Source organism: Equus asinus, chromosome 5, assembly GCF_041296235.1.
Source record: "Equus asinus isolate D_3611 breed Donkey chromosome 5, EquAss-T2T_v2, whole genome shotgun sequence".
NCBI classification, from domain to species: domain Eukaryota; kingdom Metazoa; phylum Chordata; class Mammalia; order Perissodactyla; family Equidae; genus Equus; species Equus asinus.
Genome location: NC_091794.1, coordinates 41,795,967 through 41,821,704, shown reverse-complemented (window position 1 = coordinate 41,821,704; position 25,738 = coordinate 41,795,967). Strand labels below are relative to the sequence as shown.

The 25,738-nt window shown below is 37.2% G+C and overlaps 2 protein-coding genes across 22 annotated transcripts in view; one reads left to right on the top strand and one right to left on the bottom strand.

Moving 5' to 3' along the window:
* Positions 1-5,432, top strand: part of PIK3CA (phosphatidylinositol-4,5-bisphosphate 3-kinase catalytic subunit alpha) — a 69,426-nt gene extending 63,994 nt beyond the window's left edge. Inside the window, exons 18-21 of the mRNA XM_014838359.3 lie at positions 2,923-3,093; positions 3,633-3,750; positions 3,859-4,010; positions 4,814-5,432. Coding sequence (XP_014693845.1) covers positions 2,923-3,093; positions 3,633-3,750; positions 3,859-4,010; positions 4,814-5,084 — 712 coding nt within the window. The 3' untranslated portion in view covers positions 5,085-5,432. The remainder of the gene's footprint in view (positions 1-2,922; positions 3,094-3,632; positions 3,751-3,858; positions 4,011-4,813) is intronic.
* A 4,687-nt stretch (positions 5,433-10,119) lies between these two features.
* The window catches only part of KCNMB3 (potassium calcium-activated channel subfamily M regulatory beta subunit 3), a 67,315-nt gene continuing 51,696 nt past the window's right edge, over positions 10,120-25,738 (bottom strand). For 14 of the 21 annotated variants that reach the window (XM_044771112.2, XM_070509384.1, XM_070509394.1 and 11 more), the window contains 3 exons: positions 19,666-19,854; positions 15,777-15,975; positions 14,022-14,599 (listed from right to left, as the gene is read on the bottom strand). In XM_044771112.2, coding sequence (XP_044627047.1) covers positions 14,201-14,599; positions 15,777-15,975; positions 19,666-19,854 — 787 coding nt within the window. In that variant the 3' untranslated portion in view covers positions 14,022-14,200. Of the gene's footprint in view, positions 10,890-14,021; positions 14,600-15,776; positions 15,976-16,437; positions 19,855-20,451; positions 20,755-25,738 lie in introns of those variants that run through there. The other 7 variants (XM_070509391.1, XM_070509390.1, XM_070509392.1 and 4 more) reach the window with 7 other exon arrangements.

Below are 25,738 nucleotides of genomic sequence, written 5' to 3'. Positions count from 1 at the left end.
TAGGAAGAGGACCGAGGAGACACAAAAGGCTCCTGTGTTCATTTAGAAGTTGAGAGTTTAAAAGGAAAGTTTCATAATATAAACTTTCTAATTCTAAAACTTCATAAATACTCTCATCGTGAATCAATTTTGCAGCAAAATTTATGAAAGCAGCTAATCTTAAAGTTTTTGCCATTCTGTTGGTTTCTGCCCACCCTCCACAATTATCAGTATTATCTCCAAGTGTCCAAGTCATTTTTGTTTCTAATAGTTTTTCCCTCTCTTACTGTCTCCTTGCAAATCCAGAATTATTCAGACAAAGGCCCCTCCCTCCTAAGGTATTTTTGTTTGTAAGTGAGCATAGGAATCGACTCTAGCTGCAGCAGCAGAGTGGATTAGGGTTTATTCGTATGCCTTTTAGAGATTAATAGCAGCTAGTATATAAAAATATATTGGTGACAAATGTTGTTGAATCCTTTTATTACAAGGAAGAAAAATGAACATCTCAAGTAACTACTAAAGCACAAAATTAAGTCATCAACTTCAAACTCTTAACTCCTAATTCTTTGCTTAATTCCTGCTGCTTTTCGAAAACAATTAAGGTTACTACAAATTGTTTTCTTTTTTGGTATAATTTCCTGTGTCATGAGAGATCATGTGCCACTACTACCACCACCCCTAGGAGAGTAGAGTACAAAAGAGAAGGCAGAACTAGGCAGAGTAGAGAAAATGACTTAACTATATAACTCTGGTAATTACAATATTTAATTGTAAATCAGTGGCTGTGCAAAAAACCATCTAAAGTTTAGCTAGGTCATTGGAAAGTAAGTTGGATCTTTGGAAAGTTTTTTAAGTCTTATGATATTATCTAAATATTTTTTCTTTTAAATTTAAATAAAAAGCTTTAAAGTTTAAATAAAAAGCTAATTTAAGTAAAATCATAGCATTTTTATTTGTACTTGGCAAAACTTAGATTCAGGTTTATTATAACTCTGCTTGGTTTTTTTTTAATAACAAGCCTTATAGGACTATATGACTCTTTAAACTATGAGCATGTTCAACAGTAATAAAATTAAAATGTAAAATAAGAGAGAATGGGCAGGAATATAACCTTAAGAAATTCCTGTATTTACCAGGGCAGGTAGAAGAAAAGATTCCGTTAAGAGAAATGGTCAAAGGGTAGGAGGACCAGAGTAAGTGATGCACAGGACCCAAGAGGGGAGAGATTCACAAACAATTTATAGTGTCTGGTGCTTCAGGGGGTTTAAGAGCATAAGGACTGTGGAAAAGCCCTTGGGTTTGATGATTCATGATTAGCTTTAAGAACTGAGTCAGTAGAGTGGTAGACATAGAAGTTAGGCTACAAGGAATTAAGTGAGGAAATGAAACCAAGTGTAGGCTATCACTCTTAGGAATTTAAGAAGTAAAGGAAAGGTGGAAAGAATGTACAGTAGCTTTTGAGAACAACAGACCGTGACAGACCATACCTTAGTACTTCCGTGCCAGTTGGAGTGTTAGGTTCTTTTTTTATTGTCTCTCTAAATCCTCACATCTCCACCAGTGACTACATCATTTTTAATATTCTGTGATGAATAGAAAGTACCCATAAAGCACTTCTGCTGTTTATCAAAGTATGGTTGTGTCAAGGAAGAACATTTGTGTGTTATTTGAGTTGTGAGATGAACTAACTGCTTTTTTCAGAGAACACCCTTTTTTACTTAATAAATAATAGACAAGCTCTAGTTAACCAGACATGGGTATTTGGCAGCATTTTCTTGAAAATGAACAATATGAGCTTCTCTCTTCAAGTAGAATAACTGGCAATATTTGTTTTCAGTGATAAAATTTGACCTTTCACGCAAAAATTAGAATTTTGCAAAACTTGTATCCACTGCTGTGAGCATAACAGCTTCCCCCCAAAGGAAAGACTTTTCTGATGAGATCAGTGGTAATATTAATAATTGTGATTTTTTCATTGGTATAATGAAAAGTATCAACATTTGAAACATCTCCATAACTCAGTGAACTAATACCATCTGGATGACCAATACAAGATATTATAAAGTCATAGAGAGGTAAAAGTTCTATTCAGAGGCAAGATAGACAAATCTATTTTAATGTAACAGAGTATGAAAAGTTTATTGATATGGTTTCATATTTGATATTGCAACTTGAGAAATTCTGTCATCAACTTTTGGAATAGTATCAAGGAAAATATCTACAATTAACTGAAAAGGCTGTTACAATACTCCTCCTTTTTCAACTACGGATTTGTGTGGGGCCAGATTTTCTTCATATGCTTCAATTAAAACATTGCATTAGTATGAATATAGAAGCATATATGAGAATCCAGCTCAGTACTATTAAGCCAGACATCTATGTTTTTTTTAATATAGAGTTTTTTGTTTCATAAAAGATGTTATTTATTTACTATATGAGTTTATCTTTAAATGAATTAATAAATATTTTAATTTTTTATTTTCTCCATTTTAATTTCTAATATCAATAGATGTGACTCACATAAATAAAAGCTCTTTGGTGTCTTCAGTAATTTTTAAAAGAGCAAAAGGAGTCCTGAGACCAGAAATTTGAGAACTGCTGCCCTAAAGCATTAGTTAAATGTCAGTTAAACATCTTTAAATTCACCTGTATTTTTAAAGTCATAAATGTTTATAAAATTTTAATTGCCACAATAATTTTCATAATGCTTTCTGATACATAAATAGTTTTTCAATTGAAGGTTATAATAAATGATGGCAGATAATTTTGAGGATTTTTCTAGGAATGTTTGTCATTATAATAAGAGGAAATTAAAATTAGGTTAAGGGGGTAAATGTCACGCATGGCAGATTTGCAAATAGAATATTCCTGTATTAGCCTATTAAAATATTTGCTATTTCAAAGTTCCATCATTTAATTGCAAATATCTTGATCCTTTTTTAGAATGTTACCTTACGGTTGTCTGTCAATTGGTGACTGCGTGGGACTTATTGAGGTGGTGAGAAATTCTCACACTATTATGCAAATTCAGTGCAAAGGCGGCTTGAAGGGTGCACTTCAGTTCAACAGCCACACGCTACACCAGTGGCTCAAAGACAAGAACAAAGGAGAAATGTGAGTTTTCTGCCTATGTTAATCTAAGTTTTTGTTAGTGTTTTAGTGGTTGTGTATATTTCTCTGAGTTAAACCAGAGAAGACAATTGTACCTACTTTGGAAAAAAATACGTTCAACCTTTGAAATATTTGAGATTATTGTGTTTAAATGATCAGAATTGCTTATAATTTGGTGAAATCATGTATATTCAACTTAGGTATTCAAATGTGTTTTTCTTATTGCTTATTCTTTTTTAAAATAACATTGCACGTTCAAAATTTTACTTCACAATTAGAAAAAATTTAATGACATGTTAAGTATTTTTTCACTATATTAAGAATTATGCTTTTGTCAGAGAATATCTAGAAATTTCCTTAGAAACCCTTGAAAAGTTTACAATCTCAAAATTCCTCAGATCTTTGACAAAATTACTTCTTCCTCTTAATGTCAGTGATTGTTTTCATTGTTTTGATACAGTCTGTGACCATCTTTTCCCAGTTTGGACTGGATCACTCTTTATTTCCACACTACTTATGAGGTGTTTATTTCTTCTTTGTAGATATGATGCAGCCATTGATCTGTTTACACGTTCGTGTGCTGGATATTGTGTCGCTACCTTCATTTTGGGAATTGGAGATCGTCACAATAGTAACATCATGGTGAAAGATGATGGACAAGTAATAGCTTTCTCTTTTTAAAATGTTTTGGCGTTCTTAAATGTATTAATTCAGGATATTGTATTTCTGCATTTGTCAGATTATAACATAATTTCTTATTTCTGAAAGCTGTTTCATATAGACTTTGGACACTTTTTGGATCACAAGAAGAAAAAATTTGGTTATAAACGAGAACGTGTGCCATTTGTTTTGACACAAGATTTCTTAATAGTGATTAGTAAAGGAGCCCAGGAATGCACAAAGACAAGAGAATTTGAGAGGTAAGCTCAAGAAATTGAAAGTACAAATAGAGTTCTTGCTGCTCTATCAAAAACAATTGATATTTTCAAGCAATTTAAAATAATAGATGTTATATTAACATTGTAGCATAAACTGAATGTTTCAGTATATTTATTTTTACTTACTTATTGTATAATGCTGCAAAGGAAATGGAAAGAAAAACCAATTTAATTTATGTAGTCAAGTAAGGCCTAAAAACAAAGTGATCCTTAAACTTCATAATACATTAAAAGTTTTTATTTAGTGCTTTTGCTGTTTGAATAGTTGGGCTCCACCTTCTCTGTAATGACAAATAATGTATAGTGCTTAAGACAACATTTTTTAATTTCAGGAATTCAGTCAACTATAATTACCATGTTTATTTGTAATTTTTCTTGCTACCTCATGGTATGTCACTAGTCTATCTTAAACTGTAGAGTACTTTTAAAAAGCTTTTATAAAATTCTGTTTTATCTGTAACTCAGTCCTGGCCCTGCCTAAACCCTAAAGGCTTTAGTATGGACCAATTCATACATTTAATAAATCCTTATTAAACTCCTAAGGTACCAGGTATTAATTTAGGTGCCGGTGATAAAGCAGTAAACAAAGTCCTCATGGACTCACGGAGTTCACATCCTAGTGTGGGGTAAAGGAAAGAGAAAGTGTTGGTAAGGGGAATGGGGAGAGGATGCGATTTTTTTCTAGGTTTGTCCAGGAAGCCCTCTGTAATCGTGTGACATTTGAGCAGAGACTCAGTATGAATGCATTTGCTCCATACTGACCAAACTATTCTCATTACTTGTAGGTTTCAGGAGATGTGTTACAAGGCTTATCTAGCTATTCGGCAGCATGCCAATCTCTTCATAAATCTTTTCTCAATGATGCTTGGCTCTGGAATGCCAGAACTACAATCTTTTGATGATATTGCATACATTCGAAAGACCTTAGCTTTAGATAAAACTGAGCAAGAGGCTTTGGAATATTTCATGAAACAAATGAATGATGCACACCATGGTGGATGGACAACAAAAATGGATTGGATCTTCCACACAATTAAGCAGCATGCTTTGAACTGAAATGATAACTACGAAACGGAAAGCTCAATATCTGGATTCTCTACTGCACTGTTAATAACTGTCAACAGGCACAGACTGATTGCATAGGAATTGCACAATCCATGAACAGCATTAGAATTTACAGCAAGAACAGAAATAAAATACTATATAATTTAAATAATGTAAACGCAAACAGGGTTTGATAGCACTAAACTAGTTCATTTCAAAATTAAGCTTTAGAATAATGCGCAATTTCATGTTATGCCTTAAGTCCAAAAAGGTAAACTTTGAAGATTGTTTGTATCTTTTTTTAAAAAATGAAACAAAAAACCCCCAAAATATATAGAAATGATGGAGAAGGAAAAAGAATGATGTTCTTTTTTTGTCTTGCAAATGTTCCGTTTTGAAATGTGGACACAACAAAGTCTATTATTGCATTAGGTCCAAGTAAACTGGAGTTTACTGTTAAATTTACGTTAAGATTGGAAAAGAATGAAAATTTCTTATTTTTCCATTGCTGTTCAATTTATAGTTTGAAGTGGGTTTTTTGACTCCTTGTTTAATGAAGAAACATGCTTGGGGTGGAAGGGACTCTTAAGATTTCACCAGAGACTTTTCCTTTTAATAAATCAAACCTTTTGACAATTTGGGATCTTATCTGCAAAGTTTTGGAAGCAGTCACAAATGAGACCTGTTATAAGGTGGCGTTTTTGGGGTTTTTTTCTGGACAGTATTTACAAGAATCTGATTCTTATTTCCCAGGGAAATTCTGGGCTCCCACAAAGTAAAATAATCATCATAGAGAAAGAATGAGCAGGAATAGTTCTTGCTCCAGAATTGTACAGTATTCACCTTAGGTTGATTTTTTTTTCTCCTTTTGCAATTGAATTGAATACATTTTTCATGCATGTTTTCCAGAAAATAGAAGTGAGTATTAATGTTATTAAAAAGATTATTTTTTTTATTAAAGGCTATTTATATTACAGAACCTATCATTAATATATATTCTTTATTTACCTGATCTGTCCCATAGTCATGCATTGTTTTGCACCCCAAACTTTTTATTGTTTGTAGCAGCATGGTCAGCTTTTCTCTTGGTCTGTGGGTGAGGCTCAGGCACTATCCCGTTTATACCAATAACTAGTGTATAGTTATTTATGGAAAACAGATGAAAGTTTATCCTCTTTCCTTTCATTTCTTTCTGTTTCCACATGAATCCCCCATCTTCCATCCTCTTTTATAGTTGAGAATGCCTCCATCATATGAAATAGTTACCCAATTAACACAACTTAGAGTATCTTCCTGATTGCTCAAGCGCTCTACCGAGGTATGCTCATGAATGCTACTTTATAATATGGGGGATAGAAACCAGGAACTTGTTACCTTGTAGGCTATTTATCCAATATCTCAATAAGAAAAAGAGGACCTTAAACCATTTTAAGATCATGTCCAATTTCCAAGTGGTCAGGGCTCACTGTCCAACTTTATTAAATTGCATTTGAGCAAAGGGTACATTCTTAAACATTTTGAAAAACATTAACCCAAGCTGTAGGGGCTAATGCTAGTCATCAGTCTAGAATCAGGTATTTTACTCAGTATTTGAAATGAATCATTAATGCCCTAGGAAATAGCTTTAGCAAATGTCCAGGTGCCACACCAGGAGAAGTGCAATAATTTAATGACAGTTTTCTAGATTAGGCATATTATTGGAATTCAACTTTATAAAGAGTGCACATTGTATACTCTAGAAAAACAGCATCACTTAAAAACTCTTCATTTATGAAATCAGTTACCTATAGTAGAAGTCTTGAATAGTGAACAAGGGACTCTAATACAAATACTCTTAATATTTGGTTATTTTAGAACCCTTAAAGGGCATAATTATTGAAGATTTAGGTACTTCACTAAAGCATGTATATAATATTGCCAACAAGAAAAATAAATTTGAGGATTAGGGGAACTTCTCTAAACTGTCTTGGGGGATAGTTAAGAAGAATTTAATCTCTGTCTTAAGCAGAAAACCAGATAGATTCTTTTGCAGATATAGAAGATTTCATAACTTATTAAAAATTCATGATTAACATTTTGTGTCTTTTAGATATATTTAGTTAATACATACTAACATCCCAGTCTTTTCTATGTCAGGGATTGATTACAGAAAAACTCAGTGAAATGGTACAAATCTGAAACTTTGATGGTGGAAACTGATAAGTTTTAACAGAGACCCGTGTTTTACCCAAGTGCCAAAAAAGCTTTGAGCTTCCTTGCACAAAATTTACACAATTCTTTGCATTTTTCGCATCAGTCCAGATAGTCCCCTTCCCCTGGGACCTCTCCACCATTAAAACACAAGCCAAATAGCTTATTTCATCATTTATATTTATTTTCAAGAGTTACAACCAGATTAATTCTGTTTGAAGTATAGACAAGTTTTATAAAGAATATGTATTAAATGATCTAGCTAAAAGCAAATTTTAAATAAATCCAAGCAGAGTGTAAGCAAACAACATTAAAAATAAGAAAAAAGGGACAGGTAGTGTTCAGAAGGTAAAGAATCAAAACTTGAATTAAATGCTACATGGGGTGACTAGGATATGCTTCAACTCAGTGACAATATAGCTGCTTCCAAGTATTTCCGGATCAGAGGTCAATTCCGATTGGTCAGTTTCTATGGAAGACCATCCTTGTCGTTGAATATGGTATAACTGACCATTGGCTCTACAATTTCATTTGGTCATTTGAGCAATATTTCCTTCAATGACTATTTTAGAGAAAAAAAGAAAAGCAGGTTTAAAAGAAATAAAAAAATTTTAAACACATTCCAGCAAGAAATAATCAACTGTTTGAAAATCATGGTTTTAAGTTTTGATCATATTCTCAGCTATACAAAATCATTTATTTTGAAGACTTTTAGACTGCTGTTAATTTGAAATCTGTTAATCATATTGTGGAATTTGGTTTTTTAAAAAAGATGTTTCTAATTGGATTTTTTAAAGAAGAATGGAATTTGATTGCTATTTTATGATAGAACCTCAGCTTTTGGTGGTTCTTAGTGTCCTGTGTAAAACTTACTGTCAAAGTAATCAACTTTGAGGTTTTCCCTTCTACTCTGCTTTATATTACAAGCCCTTTAGGAAATGAGAACCTGGTGAATATACAATGAATTGTAAAATATTTTAATGTGTAACTTTTTCAACTGTGAAACTATGACTATTGGTTTTTTGATGAAAACAGCTGCTGATAAAGTATTTTGTGTAAAGTGTAGTTCTTATTAACCAGGAAAATAATCAATGACTTGATTAGAATGTATATACCATCTTGGATTTTATTTTAAATTTATTGGTGATTTTCACATAGGTAAAACACAGTCCATCTGTATTCTTTTTTCCATCAAAAATTGAGTGATGTGGCATTATAAAAAAATTATGAGGAGTCTGTTTTAAAGGCACCATAGATATTTCACAGCACATAAACTGGGATTTCTTTCTTAATGATTTTGTAATCTGTTTAATTCATATTCTGACCAATAGCCCATGCTTGCCAACTCTTTGAAGGCATTTAATTTCCAGCATTATTTTAAAGCCAGCAGGTTAACTTTTTCTGAATAAGTTCCTTTTGTTTCTATGTCTGCATAAACTGCAGACCTGGGCTGGACCCACACACTCAGAATCCACCTTAGAAAAATTGATTTTGATGTCCAAGACATCACTAAAATATTTCAGTTTAAAGACCATTTGTGGCATTGATGGATTGTGGTGCTTCTACTATTTAAAAACAACTTTCATACTTAAGATGTTTTTGAGAAGAGGGGAATGTGGAGGGAGGGGGCAGAACAGGGAGGAGTTGCTTGAACAAATTACATTCTTCATATCCATCCTGCTCACATGGGGCACTAAGAGAAGACAAAGTTGTGAGAGTATATTGTGCATACCATGGGAGAATTCACTCTTCACCAAGAATGGGATTGTGAAGGCTGAACTATAAGATTCAGCATTGACAGGGTCCTCAGATATTAATTCTTGGTGACAGAGAGTAATACAGCTGGGCTGTTTTGTAAAATATAAACACAAACCATTTTTATTTTTTATTCCATTAAAAATCGTAAATGTATCTTATATGCTATGGCCTGGGAAGCCTTTTTTCTTTTCTCTTAAAAGTTATTTTTACTTTCTGAAAAGATATATAGGGTTTAGCTCAAGGTAACTATGGTCCTGATAGAATTGGATTGGTAACTCTACCTCAGAAGGTTAGTACGGAAAAAAAGAGATGTCACAATTCAATGCTTCAGGCTCTGATATTACAGAAATTTGCAGAGCACTGTATTTTAGATTTATAAAGTCAGAGTTGGCATGCCTTGTTTTTAATGGCAGTGGAGACATTAAGAAAATTCTTTGGTTAAAATTTAATCATTGCTCCAGCCATTTGGAAAAGGCTATAGTGCCAGGAGGTTCATGGTACTAGATTCTTGAATTCGGCATTTGAAATGAATTTCGTTCTCTCTTCTTCCTAATTGGTAAAACAGATGTGTGTGTATTTGCACACATTTCTACCTGTATACATGCTGCTTGCTAGCCCTAGTCAAGAGGCATATTTCACAAAAGGTGTAAACATCAAGGTTCTAAAATTCACAAGAGTTTAGAATTGATTAGGAGTTTCCCAAATTGGGCTGTTAGTTTTTAAATAAGCCTCTTTCATTCAAGTATCCCACTTGATTAGGGGTCCGCACTTCCCTTTCTTGCAGCACTCTTCCTTTTGCTTGGTTTTAGAGATGTTAATATTACAGCCGCACTAGTTGGCATAAAGTGACAGGAGCCAGAAGGACATTTTCTGACTTAATTTTACACAACTACATATAGAGTTTTAGCAGGAAGAAAAAAAGTAGAATCAGTCCGTTGTACGTTTAGTATAGTTGGGTAACTAATTTTGACTACCAACAGTAGACTCCATTCCTCGTGTTGGTAAGTATGGAATGACTTTTTTAGTGCATTTTGTAAGCCAATTAAGTCCATTTAATCTGTCACTACACTAATTTTGTGGTTATGCTAAGAACCATGTATGTTTTTAGGTGATTCTTATTTTTGTTAATCCTAGGTTAGCAAGGAGGCAGAAAACCATTGTTTTATATTTTCTCAAAATAATAAGACTAAACTCCTTAATTCTAGTATGAATTTCCAAATGTAGTCATAATCTACTGATTTTATAAGAAAAAGCCCCTTATCAGATTTAATTTATGTTCCTAAGAGTGGTTGGAGAGCTTGGCCTTTGTCTGATTTCTAGAAATGTTTTTGGCTATGGAACCTAAGTTTCAAATGCAACTAATGATTTCAATGTGATTCAGTCATCGGACTTAATTAGGTTCAATAAAATCTACAAGAATATATCCTTCTGGAACATAACATAACACTGTAATCCCTTGGGGGATGTGGCACAACCAAAAGAAGATTCCTAACACATCAAATGTTGACCTTGGAAGCTTCGAAAAGGAGCTCCCACCACCCTTTTTAGCCCCATTTATTATTGTAGCAGATCTATTTCTCTCTATTTTGTCATTCAGTGAATTGAAGTCCTGTGGTATACTGCATTAGTTAGGAGGAAAATGTCTTTCAATGTTCATTTAATGATGGCCCAAAAAAGTATTTGACACAGCAAGATGCATGTGTTACTGTAATGAGAATATAGAATAATATAGTGTCACTCAATTTAAGACCTCTTCCCAGTCTTGCTGTTCCTAGCAAGAAGTTTGGCCTGTGACTGCACTTACTGTTTGTGCTCATCAGAAACTGTCAATGTCTGCTTTTCTTTAACTTTGCAGTCTGTAACATCATGCTCTTTATTAAAAAAAAAAAAAAAATTACTTTGACTTGTGTCCAAACAATCCTTAGTGTACTATATTTTTTTTTAAAACTGTGATAATTATATTTTGTCATGAATACTTAAAAGCAAACCAGTGTTGCTAATAATCAAAATTTAGCTTAATTTGAGTACTTACCAATAATGATTAAGAATAGTTGATGGAAAATCTGAAAGTATTATGCCTTAAAAGTCAATTTTTCTGCCCCGGTAGAGTGATGAATATTAGAGAAATATCTTTAAATATTAACTTCCTTTAAGCATAGAGAATTATATGCTTGCATTTTAAGTAGAAATATATTTATACACTACTTGTATGAATGTGTATGTGTAGATGGCCTTTTATTCAAGTCTCTTGAAGACCAGAACCTAAAAGCAAAGTTAGGCTAGAAGCAAACTGGTTTTGCTTTCAGCTTTGTAATCCTTGCAGAAGGTGAGGATTTTATTGGTAGGGTTCTTATTGGACCTGTAATGCACATGGGCAATAACATGTAGTACTTCTAAGCAATTGACAGCAAATAATTACTGAAATTTCTGCCAAATGCTTTGAGTGCCTTTGAATTAACATTGTTCTCAACTGACTTTGTTCTTCAAGCATAACGTTGCCCTTTCCTGAGAGGAACCAAGTAGCCACTCTCTGAATGGAAACCTGTAGTAATTGAAACACTTTGGGTTTCACACTTTCACACACTTTAGGTTTCCAATTAATCGTTTTGAATTTGTTAGGAGAAAACCCCCAAGAGTTGCATATTGTTAGACGGGTGTCAAACTTAATAAGAAATGGAATAGAGATGTGCTCTCTAACTTTAAGAAATCTATAGAATCTCAGTTTGTAGAATGATTTAAAATGTGTATGCATACATATATTTTATTACAGGGAAGTCTTTGCTATACAAAATAATTTACCACAACCTTTTAAACGGCACATTCTGGACCGATGCATATCATATTTAGCCAAGAAAAGGTGAGAAATCCTCTCCTGCAGCTGCCTTCCCAGCCCTGAACCAGCTGTCCAGTAAAGGTGCGAAGCTGCCAAGGCTGACTGAATTTTTTTTAATTTTCTTAAGCATTGTATATATTTAAGGTTTACAATGTGATGATTTGATATACATAGTGAAACGAATACTACAGTCAAGCTAATTAACACATCCTTTCCTCACAGTTACTGTGTGTGTGTGTGTGTGTGTGTGTGTGTGTGTGATGAAAGCACCTGAAATCTACTCTTAGCAAATTTCCAGTATTCGGCACAGTAGTCAACATGCTGTACAGTAGTATTTGTTTTGTAACTGAAAGTTTGTACCCTTTAACCAACAACTCTCCATTTCCCCTACTTTCCCACTCCTGGGAACCCCCATTTTACTCTCTGCTTCTACGTATTTGACATTTTTAGATTCCACATATAAGTGAAATGCAGTTATTTCCTTTCTGTGTCTGGCTTATTTTACTTACCTAATGCCTCCAGGTTCATCCATGTTGTTGCAAATGGCAGGATCTCCTCTTTTTTTTTTTTGCTGAGGAAGATTTTCTCTGAGCTAATGTCCGTGCCAATCTTCCTCTATTTTGTATGTGGGTCACCACCACAGTGTGGCCACTGACGAGTGGTGTAGGTCTACTGCCCGGGAACCAAACCTAGGCCATTGAAGCCAAGAGCCAAACTTAACCACTAGGCCATGGGGCCAGCCCCCAGGACCTCCTTTTTTAAGGCTGAATAATATTCCATTGTATGTATAGATATACACATTATATGTATATATACCACAATTTCTTTATTCATCTGTCGATGGCCACTTAGGTTGTTTCCATGTCTTGGCTGTTGTGAATAATGCTGCAGTGAATGTGGGAGTGTGGATATCTCTAGGAGGTACTCATTTCATTTCCTTCAGGTATACATCCAGAAGAGCCATGAGGCTGACTGAATATTAAAACTTAGAAGATTTTTTCATCTACTAACATTTTAGGGCACCTCTACTAGGTGCCAGAAACGAAGGCGTTTCACATACTCTACCTTGTTCATTCTGTAAAATAACCCATGAAAGAAGAGATTATCCCCGTTTTCTGGATGAGAGAGGCTTGAACAGCTAGCTGAACTGCCCAAGGATACATAGCTGAAAAGTTAATTATGGCCTACAAATTCAAATAAATATTACTCTAAGACACATGTTCTCTCCACTATTTCACACTAGAAACAGAAAAAAACACCAAAATTGTTCATTACTACTTGAGTCAATATCGCTCTGTTTAATTATTCAGTTTAAGTAATTTGTGATAAAATTAATTGCTAAAGGCATTAAATTGACTTGGAATCAAAGTTTCTGTTTTGATTACATATAAAAGTTGCTTCAAAAGTCTGTCTATTGCCCACGATGTACGATTTTTTAGTACAATTTTAAACATACTTTGAGGCACATTGGTTTTCAGAACAAACTCTGTTTTCACCTCATATGTTCAGCTTAATCTGGAAATCATTTGTTGGAAAAGTCTTGTGACGTTCATTATTTCATAACCTTGGCTGATTCATTGATTACAGATAATTGCTGACGATCCTTGTGGGACTTCTCTGCGATGTGGATTATCTGAGATGCAGGTTAAATTCCATCCACTACAGCTTCTCCCTACTTCGCACATTTCTAGCCATCTCTCCCACTCCCACCAGAACGTGCACAAAGAATAAAATGAGCTTACGGAAAGCATAATTAACTAGAAAAATGTTGCTGAAAGAAAAATTACTGGTACATGACAAGGTTAAGTACAAATAACTCTAAGCTTAGTGAATTTTCTAGGCAGTGGCTTCCTTCCTTTATCATGAATGAAGGAGAATGGTAGGTCCACATTTCTGAAATTACCAGATTATTATCTTCCTTTGGTGAATGAACTGTTCTTCACTAAGAATGTTTTGGAGAAATGCCTTCATGTGAACTACATTGCATAGAACTAGGCTAGTTGTTCAGGGCTCCATAGGTTAGATACCCTCAACGTTCATTTCCACAGTGACACGTTCTAGCTAGAGCTGAAATTAGACAAAGCGCAACTATCTTGAGTTCATTTTGCCACAAAGGAACAAAAAAAATGCTTCCTTGGTTCCTGTAGAAAGAGCTTTGGAGTAGAAAAGACAGTGAATTTGTATTTATTTATAGAATAAATAGAATACACAATAAGGGGGTTTTTAAAAATTTCTTTCCCACATGAAATATCATACTTAACTTTAATTGCCTCTACGTGGTCAGTTTGCAAGCAGCTGTAACTATGTGCTCAAGTGCAGAAACTGCAGGTATGTGAAGGCCAGGACTTTAATTTGGTCCCCATCTTAAGACTTCTCTGCTCCTTCCCTTGCTCCTCCCCGCACTCCACAGTTTGAATGGATGCTGTCCCATATGAGGTACTTGGCCACCTGCCTCATCTCTGAGCGCAGCGCTGTATTTTTCACAGAGTAGGGACAGGTGCTGTGTTAACCTCACCATGCCAACAATCAGGGCGCCACCTAGTAGAGTCAGTGAAGGCCAAAATAAACAGTGGAAGATAACCATTTGGTCGTACTTTTTTATGAGAATGACATCTTTGGATTGGCTGGCTGGAATGTAGAAGCACGAAAAGGGGGTCCCATTTTTGTGATCGAAGAATTCCTTTATGTCCAGAGCCCTGCTGAGCAAATCATTCCTCTCCCAGTGGCACTTAGGTGTATGAAAGCACTAGGAATACGGAGGAGGAAGAAAGGTGAGGGCACTGTTCCCAACAGGGATCACTTAAACAACAGTTTTATTTCTGAAATACAGCTTCAAGCTATTAGGGGTTTCCATTTCAGAAGGTGATGAAACCTATGACATAGCTTAAGGGGAAAGGATGGTAGGAGGGCACAGAGTGAGATGGCCATTTCCAGGCACTAAGCAAGGATGTGGGGAGGAATTTTTAGAATAAATACAGAAGAGGCGGGGACCAACTTCATAGAGACCATGCTCTTCCCCACATGCAGGTCCTCAGTCTCTTCCTGGACAGTAAATCAATGAATCCATCTGTCCATTCAACAAATATTTATTGAGTTCTCTACGTGCTTTCAATACTTATTAATGCCTCCATTGTCTCTGTCGTGACTTCCTGTAGTAAGATCTTACCCTAAAGGATGGCATATTGAGGCTTTTGCCCTAGGCCCACAGAGAGGGGCCCTACCTGGGCTCTGGTTCCTGGGAGGCAGAAACAGTGAAAAGGAGGGAGCTCTAGCAGTTGGTGACTTTCTCAAAAAAGCTTGCAGTTTATTATCATATCCACTAGACAACGCATTGTAAAAGCACCTCCAAAAACGCTGAAGGCCTTAAAAATTATTCCATCCAAAGGAGAAAACAAGTCATCAGATTGAAATTAGTGTTTAAGTAAAGATAACAAAATGTAACGTGTCAACTAATGTAATACAGCTCAACTTTTATAGTTAGATGTAAATGTACACTTTAAATCAAATGAACCAGTTGAGTAACTTACAAAAAATCAAAATTATAATTCTTTAAATTTCTTTGATAAGGAAAATTACTTGCTTGATTTAAGCTGGACTGCGAGTACATTTTAACATTTTTGATAGGATGGGGGGGTGGGACCCTCAAAAGCAAGACTGCCCACAAATACTGTTTCATCGGCTCAGGCTAGAAAGTCCAGACACCCAACTGTGAAATTGGAATAATTCCTCTTTCTGTGTACCCCACTTTTCCTCCAAGAATGCTTTTAGCTTCATTTATCCTGATTTGACCTCTGTCAAATCATTCACGGGAAGGAAACATTTATCCCTAGAGATGGCCCTGAGTCCTGCCCCCTGCTAGGGACAGACTGGCAAGGAAGGGTTGCTGTAATTAGAACTCTTTAATTGCATGAACTTTACATTACCTTGGAATTTATCTGGACAGCCTCTTCGTTATAATGTAGGAGAGCTTTCTGGCCTGAATGGGTGAGGTTCACCAACACCTGGAGACACGGGTACTTGCCCTGGCCTCGGCGGTCCACACCGCAGGGGAATCCACAGTCCATCCAGTCATCTGTGATATGCGTGTGGATGATGGTGCAGTTTGATTCTTCTCTCTGAGTGCTTCAATTTGAAAAAAAAATTATTTTCACCCTGTAGAAAATTTAGTTCTATAGCTCTAGTGTGGTAACCTGGGGCATTTGTCTTTTCAAGGTAATGTAGGACCGTTACAGAAGGCACAGAACGATTAGGGAGCATGGAGGACATTGAAAGGGGAGGAACAGCAGCAAACCATGAAGTTCCAGCTCAATTATGACCCTCCTGACATATTTCTGAACTACACCAGCCTTAGAACAATGGTTTTCAAACTTGAGAATCACCTGAGTGTGTTAGAATAAAGAATTTATTAAAATGCGTTATTCTATACCTTCACGCCCAGAGATTCGGGTTCGGTTGATCTGAACTGAGGCCCAGGAATCTACATTTAATAGTATTTAAGATGCAGGTATTTGGAGAACCATACTTTGAGCAATATTACCCTAAATACTATAACCACCAAGATTCACACACACTCAGAAATCTTACCATCTCTCATGCATCATCATCTCAAGATGCACCATTGGCTTGTCCTGATGTCCTTTGCAAGGAGTCCACCCTTCCACAGCGCTCTTCGTCAACATAGCCTCCCAAAGCTCTGGTAACAAGGTGCAATTCCATTCACCCACTCTACTTCCCTTTAAAGAGGCAAATGCAAACCATACAAGGACAGTCTCATTAAAAAACTTACCGTGTTTTGCTATTAGTAAGTTCCTCGAGGTCAAGAGCTACATCCAGTTCATCTTTATGTTCCTCAAAGCACAAGGCCCCTCACATAGTAGAGGCTCCAGAAGTGTTGTACTGAATTCAATTTTACTTGGAAAACGTTCCTGGAGAACTTGCACATGTACCACATACACAGAAAGTCATAGATGCAATGAGAAGTGGTGGACAAATTTCCTGCCCCGAAGGCTTCGTGGTGATGTAGATAAAGGACGCACACGTATAAAGTAATTAGAGGACAAGTCCGACGTCGTCAGTGAGGGTGAGAGGAAACGCTCTGACTGAATATGCAGCCCAGCTCCTCATGTGCCCTCACGCGTACATGTAGGTGGGTCCCTGTGTTTATTCCCTGGTGCCCTAAACACAAGTTAGATTAGCAAACTCTAAAGTTAGAATGTTTGAAGGCATCATACTGCACTCTCATTAAGATCTTTGACCATAAGTAATCATTTTTCTTTATTAATGTAACAAACCTGAGACACGCAGTTGACTTTATGATGATCTCAAGGCCCAGGATATAAAAAAATCACTGGATATGGCCTTAGAAGAATAAATGTTGGGCAAGTAAAAATACAAAAGTGGGAAGGCCAGCCCCATGGAGTAGTGGTTGAGTTCAGCATGCTCCACTTTGGAGTTCACAGGTTCAGATCCTGGGTACAGACCTAAACGTCGCTCATCAAGCCATGCTGTGGAGGCAGCCCACATACAAAATAGAGGAAGACGGGCAACAGATGTTAGCTCAGGACCAATTTTCCTCAGCCAAAAAAAAAAAGTGGAAAATAAGGTTTTTCACAGGTTTAGCATTGGCCTGCTTTTTTACAAAATTAATTTCTATACTTATTTAGACTAGGCATCTTAATATATTTAGAGCTGTCTGCTTATCTCAGTTAGAACGTAAGCTCTCTAAATCCTAACCAAGTGCCACAATGAGTATGACTTGAACCTTGAAGATTTCCAGAAGCTCCCAAGTAGAGGGTGGGGCATTCTGTCCTATGCACAAGGGCCAGGCCAGAGCCTTTCAGGTGGAACCAGGGACGTATTTAGGGCTGAAAAAATGAGCACGTTCTTTCAATACCACTGCGTGTCAATTTGTCTATGAATAGACAAAATGCACCATTTGATCGTGAGATGGGGGTTTATGGGAGTGGAGATAGGTACGCACTACCCAAGCCTCTTCACTGTCATCTTCCGTGGAGCAAAACTACTCTCTGATGGCACAAGATCGCAAGGCAAGAGAGAGATGAGAACTCACCACGTCTAAGCATTCAATTACTTTAAGCAAATAATTCCCAGAAATGCCTAGAAAAGTAAATTTTAAATATGAACAAGTTTGGTGCCAGCTTGCAGAAGGTATCCTCAAAGAATATCCCACATATACCACAGTTTTTAAAACTAAACTGACCTGCACACAAACGCACACACACAGTCACATATTTATTCAACTTATGTAGATAAGTGTAATGCAGATATATAGATATAGATATATAGATATATATGAAAATGGAGTAACAGGAAAAGGAAGATAGAAAGCTAGGATAAAGTCAAGAATGAGATACAAACATGTAACCTGTAGACCATAAGATCCCTTATAGTTATGAGAACTGGGCCACAAATTTGGCTCTGAGCTTCCTAGCAGCCAAAGCAACAAAGGAAACACAACCAGATACAAGAGTCTTGGTGTCCATTGAATAAAAGTAAGCTGGTTGATCAGGAGCAGAACAGGTTCTCCTGGTACTAGTACCCAAGAGAAAATTCCCCTGGGAGCCTTCTAATTAGTGGCACTATGTGCTGTAGTGGATGATGACCCCCCCCCCCCCCATTATTGCCCTTACAATGGTAACCCAGGAATCGTGGGAGATGAATCTGATACATAACAAAAGCAGAGCACCCACTTCCTTTTCTATGACCCCTTTTATTCCCTGAACTCCTAGGCCTCCCTCTTTCCATTCCCCCCGGGCCTCCTGGTGCTCTTTGGCTAACCAAAGGTAAAGTGTCCCTTGCTTTCCCCCTACCCAGCCCTGCCCTCCCCCAAACTACCCCACGTTGTGTGAGCCGTCCTCCCAATTAAACAGCTCCTCCTCGCTGTAACCAAAACCCAGCCTCCTCATTGCAGCAAATTTCACCAAAGTATTAGGAGGCAAAGAGTCTTATGTCAGACTCTTTACTGGCTATGTGACCTTGGACAAGTTACTTGGCCTCTCTGAGCTTTCTCATTTATAAAATGAAAATTAGAATAATAAAATAATGCTTCCATCATGGGTTTGCTGTAGGTTTAAATATGATAAAATATAGTATATATTTGCAATATACTATATATTTAATAAATGTTAACTGTTTTACATGTCTTTAATAAGGAAACTAATTAAAAGAAAAGGAAGGAAACTAATACTTATTGAGCAACTACTATGTGCCAGGTAGGTGTTGTCAAGCTCAAAAAACTCAGACTTAAAATACTTTTACTGGGCCAGCCTTGGTGGCCTAGTGGTTAAGTTTGATGCACTCTACTTTGGCAGCCCAGGTTCAGTTCCCAGGCAGGACCTACACCACTCGTCTGTTAGCAGCCATGCTGTGGGAGAGGTTTGCATACAAAAAGAGGAAGATTGGCAGCAGATGTTAGCTCAAGGCAAATGTTACTCAGCAAAAAAAACTTTTATTATGCCCCTATAGAAGGTTTAAATTAACCCTTCTCTGGAATATCTGCTGTTAAAGAAGAATTTATTACCTACATGAATATTGAATTTGTGGATTAGTTGTTGGAAGTATTTTTGAGATTGGAGGGGAGGAGCAGCAAGGGACCATCTTCCACTTTCTTCCCACCTCCTCCTGCCCACCCAGCTGCCTCCCAGCACTGAGAGAGGAACAGGTGAGTCTATCGTGCGTGTCCTGGATAATGGTAAGGAAGGCCGGAGAAACCAAAGCCAGCCTCCCCCTCTCCGACCGTGCCTGTGTCTGATCTGCACTGGAAATTCTGGGTCTCCTTTCTCTGTTTCTTACCTGAGCATGAAAGGCTTTAGGATGGTTATCCCAAGCAAGAAGAACATGAGGACTGAGAAGCCCATCATTGTAAACCCCAGCAGCATGGCTCGGTCCTCTCCCGCACTGGACGGCAGCTTCTTGTGCACATCTGGTGGGTCTCCATCATTGTGTATCTTTCTCTTCCTCTCTGAGGCAGAAGAGGCTGTCCTTTGGGGTAAATGGGAGGGAGATATTTCAATAAGCTCATAAGCAAGTGGGGACATTTACGAACCCATGTGGGGTGGAGGCCTGATCCTATTAACCTGAGGGTTTGGGGCAGGTTCAATGCAACACAATGAGATCCCACGTTCAGGGCTTGGTGACAAGTCCCTCTAAACAAGCTAAAACAATGTATTATAACATTTTTTTTAAAAAGTAACCAACAATATTAAGGAATGTTGCCCAAAGGAAGTCATTAATCAATGACTAGAAAAGAATTACCTATAAGTAGTTTTCATTTGTTTTATATGAATACGTGTTATGAACTCACTTATCTGTCAGAGATACTGCACATTCCTCCTGAAAATATTTTCTACATTTTTTTAATGAATTCCATATAGAAAGAATGACTCAAAAAGTTCACATATGGAATTAACAGCATCCTGAAATAGTAGGTTTCACGTGTTCTTTCACATCCAGCTGTTGGAAGGCAGCATGTCTACCATGGGGCTTTCTGGCCCATGGCCCAGTCCACTCAGAATAAAGGAGGCTGCCCTGCCCTCTCCCCTTCCCGCACGCCACTTCTCCTCCCCTCTGTCCACTCACAGCTCTGCAAGAACGGCCCTCCGTTTCTTCTCCCTCTTTCTGCTCTGCTCCAGCCAAGGAGGTGATACATTCTTTCACAATGGGGTGTCCAGTGCACAGCAAAGTCCAACACAAAGGTTGCTAACTGGTGACCCATGGACAGCATCCAGCCCACAGATATGTTTTGTTTGGCCTTCTCTGTAGTTTTTTTAAAATGTGGGATTAGTTGCTAACACTTTAAAAATCATGAAGTTTCTCATTAAAATGCTGATTGCTGACTTCTGAAAAAGTCACAAGGCCCACATTCCTGTGTACGAACAGCTGGCCAAGCCAAGGAGAGGCTGCCTCTGTGGACAGGGCTGTCTTCTCCAACTTGCCACAGTCCCACCGCTTCCTATGGTCAATGTCACTGATTGGCTCTTCCCTGCTTAGTAGGCATTTGAGTCCCAGAGGGATTTCTATTTTAAGAGGCTTAAGAAAATCTTAAGCCAAACAAATGTAGTTGTAATGGTAGAAACTCAGGGTCCATCAAGCTGTGTGAAAAGCTTACTAAATTTTGAAGCCGAGCAAAAATCCTGTCAAGAGAATTACTAGCTGTTTTCTTCCAAAAGCATGTTTTATACTTTATCCCACATCCTTCCCCCTTCCTCTCCCTGGCTCCCTGGCAATCTCTTCGCACTCCAAAAAGAGTGAGGGGAATGTCAGGCAATCCAGGATGTTCCAGGAGTCCGCACTGGGAGGCACTGACCTCAGAAGATGGCAGCACTCCTTGGCTAATAATACTTGGGGAATTGAGGACCCGGTTTGGCAATTTTTAGTCTCCTTTGGTATTTTACTCACCCTCTATCATCCCACCCTCAGAGAATGCCAGGGAAAAAAAAATTAAGGAAATTTGAACCAGTACGTTTTGTAATTTCTCAACAAATATGATAGATTAATCAAGAACAGAATTTTAGCCCTAAAGTAAGGTCTGGATATTGTGTAGGTTTCCAAGAGTCTATACCTGTAGTTTCCCTCATGTTCTGAAACTGAACTTCAGCCGCTTCATACCGTCAGGTGTCCTGGAGTTTTATCATGAGGTATCCAGGGAGGCCATGCCTGCAGAGGCTGATTAGGAGGCATCTCTGGCATTTCCAATGTATCGATTTAACATACCCAATTATAACTCTATGATATACAAAACTAGCATAACTGGATTCTGATCTAATTTAGGATTAAGACAGACCTGGTAGTCTACTAGACTACATTTTCTCTTTCTAATTTTTTTTTTTTTTTTTTGAGGAAGATTAGCCCTGAGCTAACTACTGCCCGTCCTCCGCCTTTTGCTGAGGAAGCCTGGCCCTGAGCTAACATCCGTGCCCACCTTCCTCTGCTTTATATGTGGGACGCCTACCACAGCATGGTGTGCCAAGTGGTGCCATGTCCGCACTCGGGATCCGAACCGGTGAACCCAGGGCCGCTGAGAAGCGGAACGTGTGAACTTAACCGCTGCGCCACCCGGCCGGCCCTCTTTCCAATATTTCTGTCCACTTTGTTCCAGGGCTTTATGAAAAGTTGAAAACCTCAAAGATCCCTTCTGAAGAAGCTATTTCACGTTTGGGGGGAAGGATAAGATAAAATAATCGCTAAAAATGAATACACAGGTATATTTTTATTATTGTGAAAGGAATAGGCTTCTGTCTCAACCACACGGTGGACTGGACACCCACTCTAACTGCAGATAATTAAAAGTTCCGGTCAAAGCTTAGGAAAAAGTTGGAAATGCTCAAAGCACAAAGAGTCTGTGAAAGTAGAAAGCCAGAGGGGACAGTGGACTGACGCAAACTTTACTTGGAGGGCATTTGCAGAACTTGGTGACCTTGAGCACGTCTAGAGGGGAGGGCACAGGAACAGGAGACAGTGCCCAGGGCCTATCCACGGTATAGGATTTACTATATCACTCAGCTAGAACCGGGACCACAGAGGACCTCACACTCAGCAGAAGGATGAGCTAGAAATAAGCACCTCCCACACACAGCTCCACAGGAGACCGCAAGGAAAATGCCTTCCCCAAACCTCAACACTGAGGAGAGGAGGAAAATTACAATCTCCCATGAGATTTTGTACCCTTAAGGTGATCCTCAAGAGAGTTTTAGCCTGAATTCACATGACCTGGAAAATCCAAAAACCTTAACCTAAGAATCCATTTACTGTTGTCTCAGGTACGTGGTGCTCTTGCGCAGCTGGCAGAAGCAGATGCGTATCTTCTCTGGAGGGGCTCCCTTGCAACCTCGGCCTCAAAGGAACCCTATAAAGTTTCAAGCAGTGTGTGTCTTACTCAAAAGTCATGAAATACACAATAAGGGCCTTTGAGTGAGAAAAAATAGACAACAGAATCAGAGCCACAAAAAATTTCAGATATTGGACAGTATATAAAAATGTATCTATAATATGTTTGAAGACATAAAGAAAGGATTGGAAATATCAGAAAGAGCAAAAGACTCTAAAATATGACCAAGCCGATATTAAAAAGAATCAAATAGAATTTCTAGAAATTAAAAATAAAATAATTGAGATAAAAACTCAATGGACAGATTTAACAGTAGATTAGCTACATCTGAAAAGATCATTAGGAAACAGAGAGCTGGACCTGGAGAATCATCAGAGTGTAATACAGAGAGATTTCTTTAATGGAAAATACTGAAGAGAGGTTAAGAAACACGGAAGATAAATTGAAAAGGTCTAACATGAAGTCTCTTCATAGTTCCAGTAAAAGAGAAGAGAAATAAGTCAGAAGCAATAGTATTTTAAAAAGATGATAAAATTTCAGAATTGAGGAGGACCCAGTCTGCAGATTCCAGAAGCCCAGTGGGATAAAATAAAAAGAAACCCACACCTAGACACACCACAGAGATACTGCACAGACAGCAAGACAAGAGAATCTTAAAAGCAGCAAAAGAAAAAGATAGATTAATTTCAAAGGAATGACAGGCTGAGAGCTTACTTCTTTATAAGAAGAATGGAAGCCAGAAGACAGGAATAGTGTCAATAAGCTGAGAGAAAGTAATCACAGAACTCTATACCTTGCAAAGATCTCTCAAGAATAAGGATGAAATAAAGACACTTCAGACACACACAAAACTGAGTTTGCCATCAACAGACCCTCAGTAAAGGAAAAGGTCAAGTATTTGCGTCAGGCAGAGGCAAAACAATCCAGATGAAAGAGCTGAGATTTAACCGGAAATGAAGAGCAATTACAGGGGTAAATAGGTAAGTAAAGATATCTACCTTATAAAATAATAATAATAATTAAATTTAAATAATTGAATATTTAAATATAAATTAATTTTAATTTTTAAATAATTAAAATTATTATGGATTTAAAAGAAAAGATAAATACATGACAAGAGCACATAACTTAAAGAGGGTGACAGTGTTAACGTGTTCTAAAGGCCTGATATTTTTCAAGGGGAAAATAAAGACACTGATTTCTCTTTGATAAGTTCAGGTCTGCATGCTCAAATTTCTGGAGTATCCACTAAAAGAGTACAAATAGGTGATATAACTTCCAAACTAGTAGAGGGAGACAGAATGCAAGGAAAAAAAAGTCAAGCAAGAAAGAAGAGGGAAAAAACTCAGAGAAGACAGGATAAACAGAAAGCACAAAAACATAACAGAATAAACCCAAGTACATCAGTAATTACAATAAATCTAAATGGATTAAATGATCCAGTTATAAGATAAAGATTGTCAGACTAGATTTAAACATATATGTTTTTACAAAAGATACATCTAAACACACAGATATAGAAAGGCTGAAATTTGTCAGGCAAAGTCTAACAAAAAGCAAGCTGATGTGAACCTTAAGGTTAAAAAGCTTTATTAGAAGTAAAGAAGGTAATAACATTGATCAAAGGTTCAATTCAACTGTGTGATCTAACAGTACTAATTTGTATGTACCTAACAGCATTGCCCTATAGGGAGAAACAGACAAAATTCACTATCAGATTATGAAATGTTTTTACACACTCCCTCCATAATTGATAGCTCAACCAAACGAATCAGTAAGGAAATAAATTTGAGCAAACCAATTGACAAGCTTTATCTAAAATTAAAATATAGAATACCATCCCCTGAAGAATATATATTCTTCTCAAATATATATGGAAGATTTGTGAGACCTACCCACAAACTGAGCCACCAAGAAAGCCTCAAAAAATGTCACAGAATTTGTGAAAGTAATATACTTTTTGTTTGCTCATTTTATGAAACTTGGAAAATATGTTAACAGTTGAGAGACGAGAACAAAAATCACCCACAATTCTACTACTTACAGATAATTACGGTTCACTTACTGGGTTAGTCCCCTCCTCTATATTCTTTTAAATAGAATGAGATCACACCGGATATAGTTTTTTTTTAGTCTTGTCTCTTTCACTTAACTTAATAAGCACTTTCCCATGTCATTAACAATTCTTTGTAACCCTTCTATTGGCTACATAATATTCCAGAAATTGGATGTGCCATAATTTCTTTAACCGTTTCCTTATTGTTGAATATTAAGTTGCTTCCAGTTTTCTGAGACCATAAACATCCCTGTAATTAACTTTGTGGTACTGTATTTAAGAGCACCTTTCATCCAAGAACCTCAAAGCACTTAAGAATGATCTAATTTTGCTCTCTAGCCAGTGAGATGGGTGAACAGCATTTTTATTCTTTTTTGCCAGCAATAAATCTCCACTTCTAACTAATGTCTTACCTGGAGATGTTTTATTCATAGTCAGGCAATACCCACCCCCTTCTTTTGCTCCCCTGCAGACACAACTGACTTTCCCACCAGCTCTGACTACCACGCATTGCTACAGGCGCCTTCTGGCTTAGCCTGAGGCAAGCTCAGTTTCAAAGAGCCTGAACACGCTCCTCTGGGTGTGTTCCTGCAGAAGCCAGCAGCCTCTCCCTCCAACACTGTACCTTGTGCAAGAAGTGTTCCTTAGAAAGATTCTGCTGCTCATCAAAGCTTGATAATTCATCTGACACTCATTTCACGTGTATGTAACTTCTAAGCATTGGGATGTTAAATTAATATTTCCCTGTAATTTGTTTGTGTTGTGGAGGAGATTTGGGTAATTATTTTTACCCTTCTATTTTTTAATTACAAAATTATTTAACAACTTCTTTTGAAACAGCAAATGTGGTTGAGTAAAGTCAACCTGGTTCATCGAGTTCGGCAAGAGGAAAGAGCAAAAATCCAATTGTGCATTTCAGAACTGAAAATGGGATACTGTGTTGCTTTGGGGAGAACACGACCGTCTCTTTACATCCAGCTAAT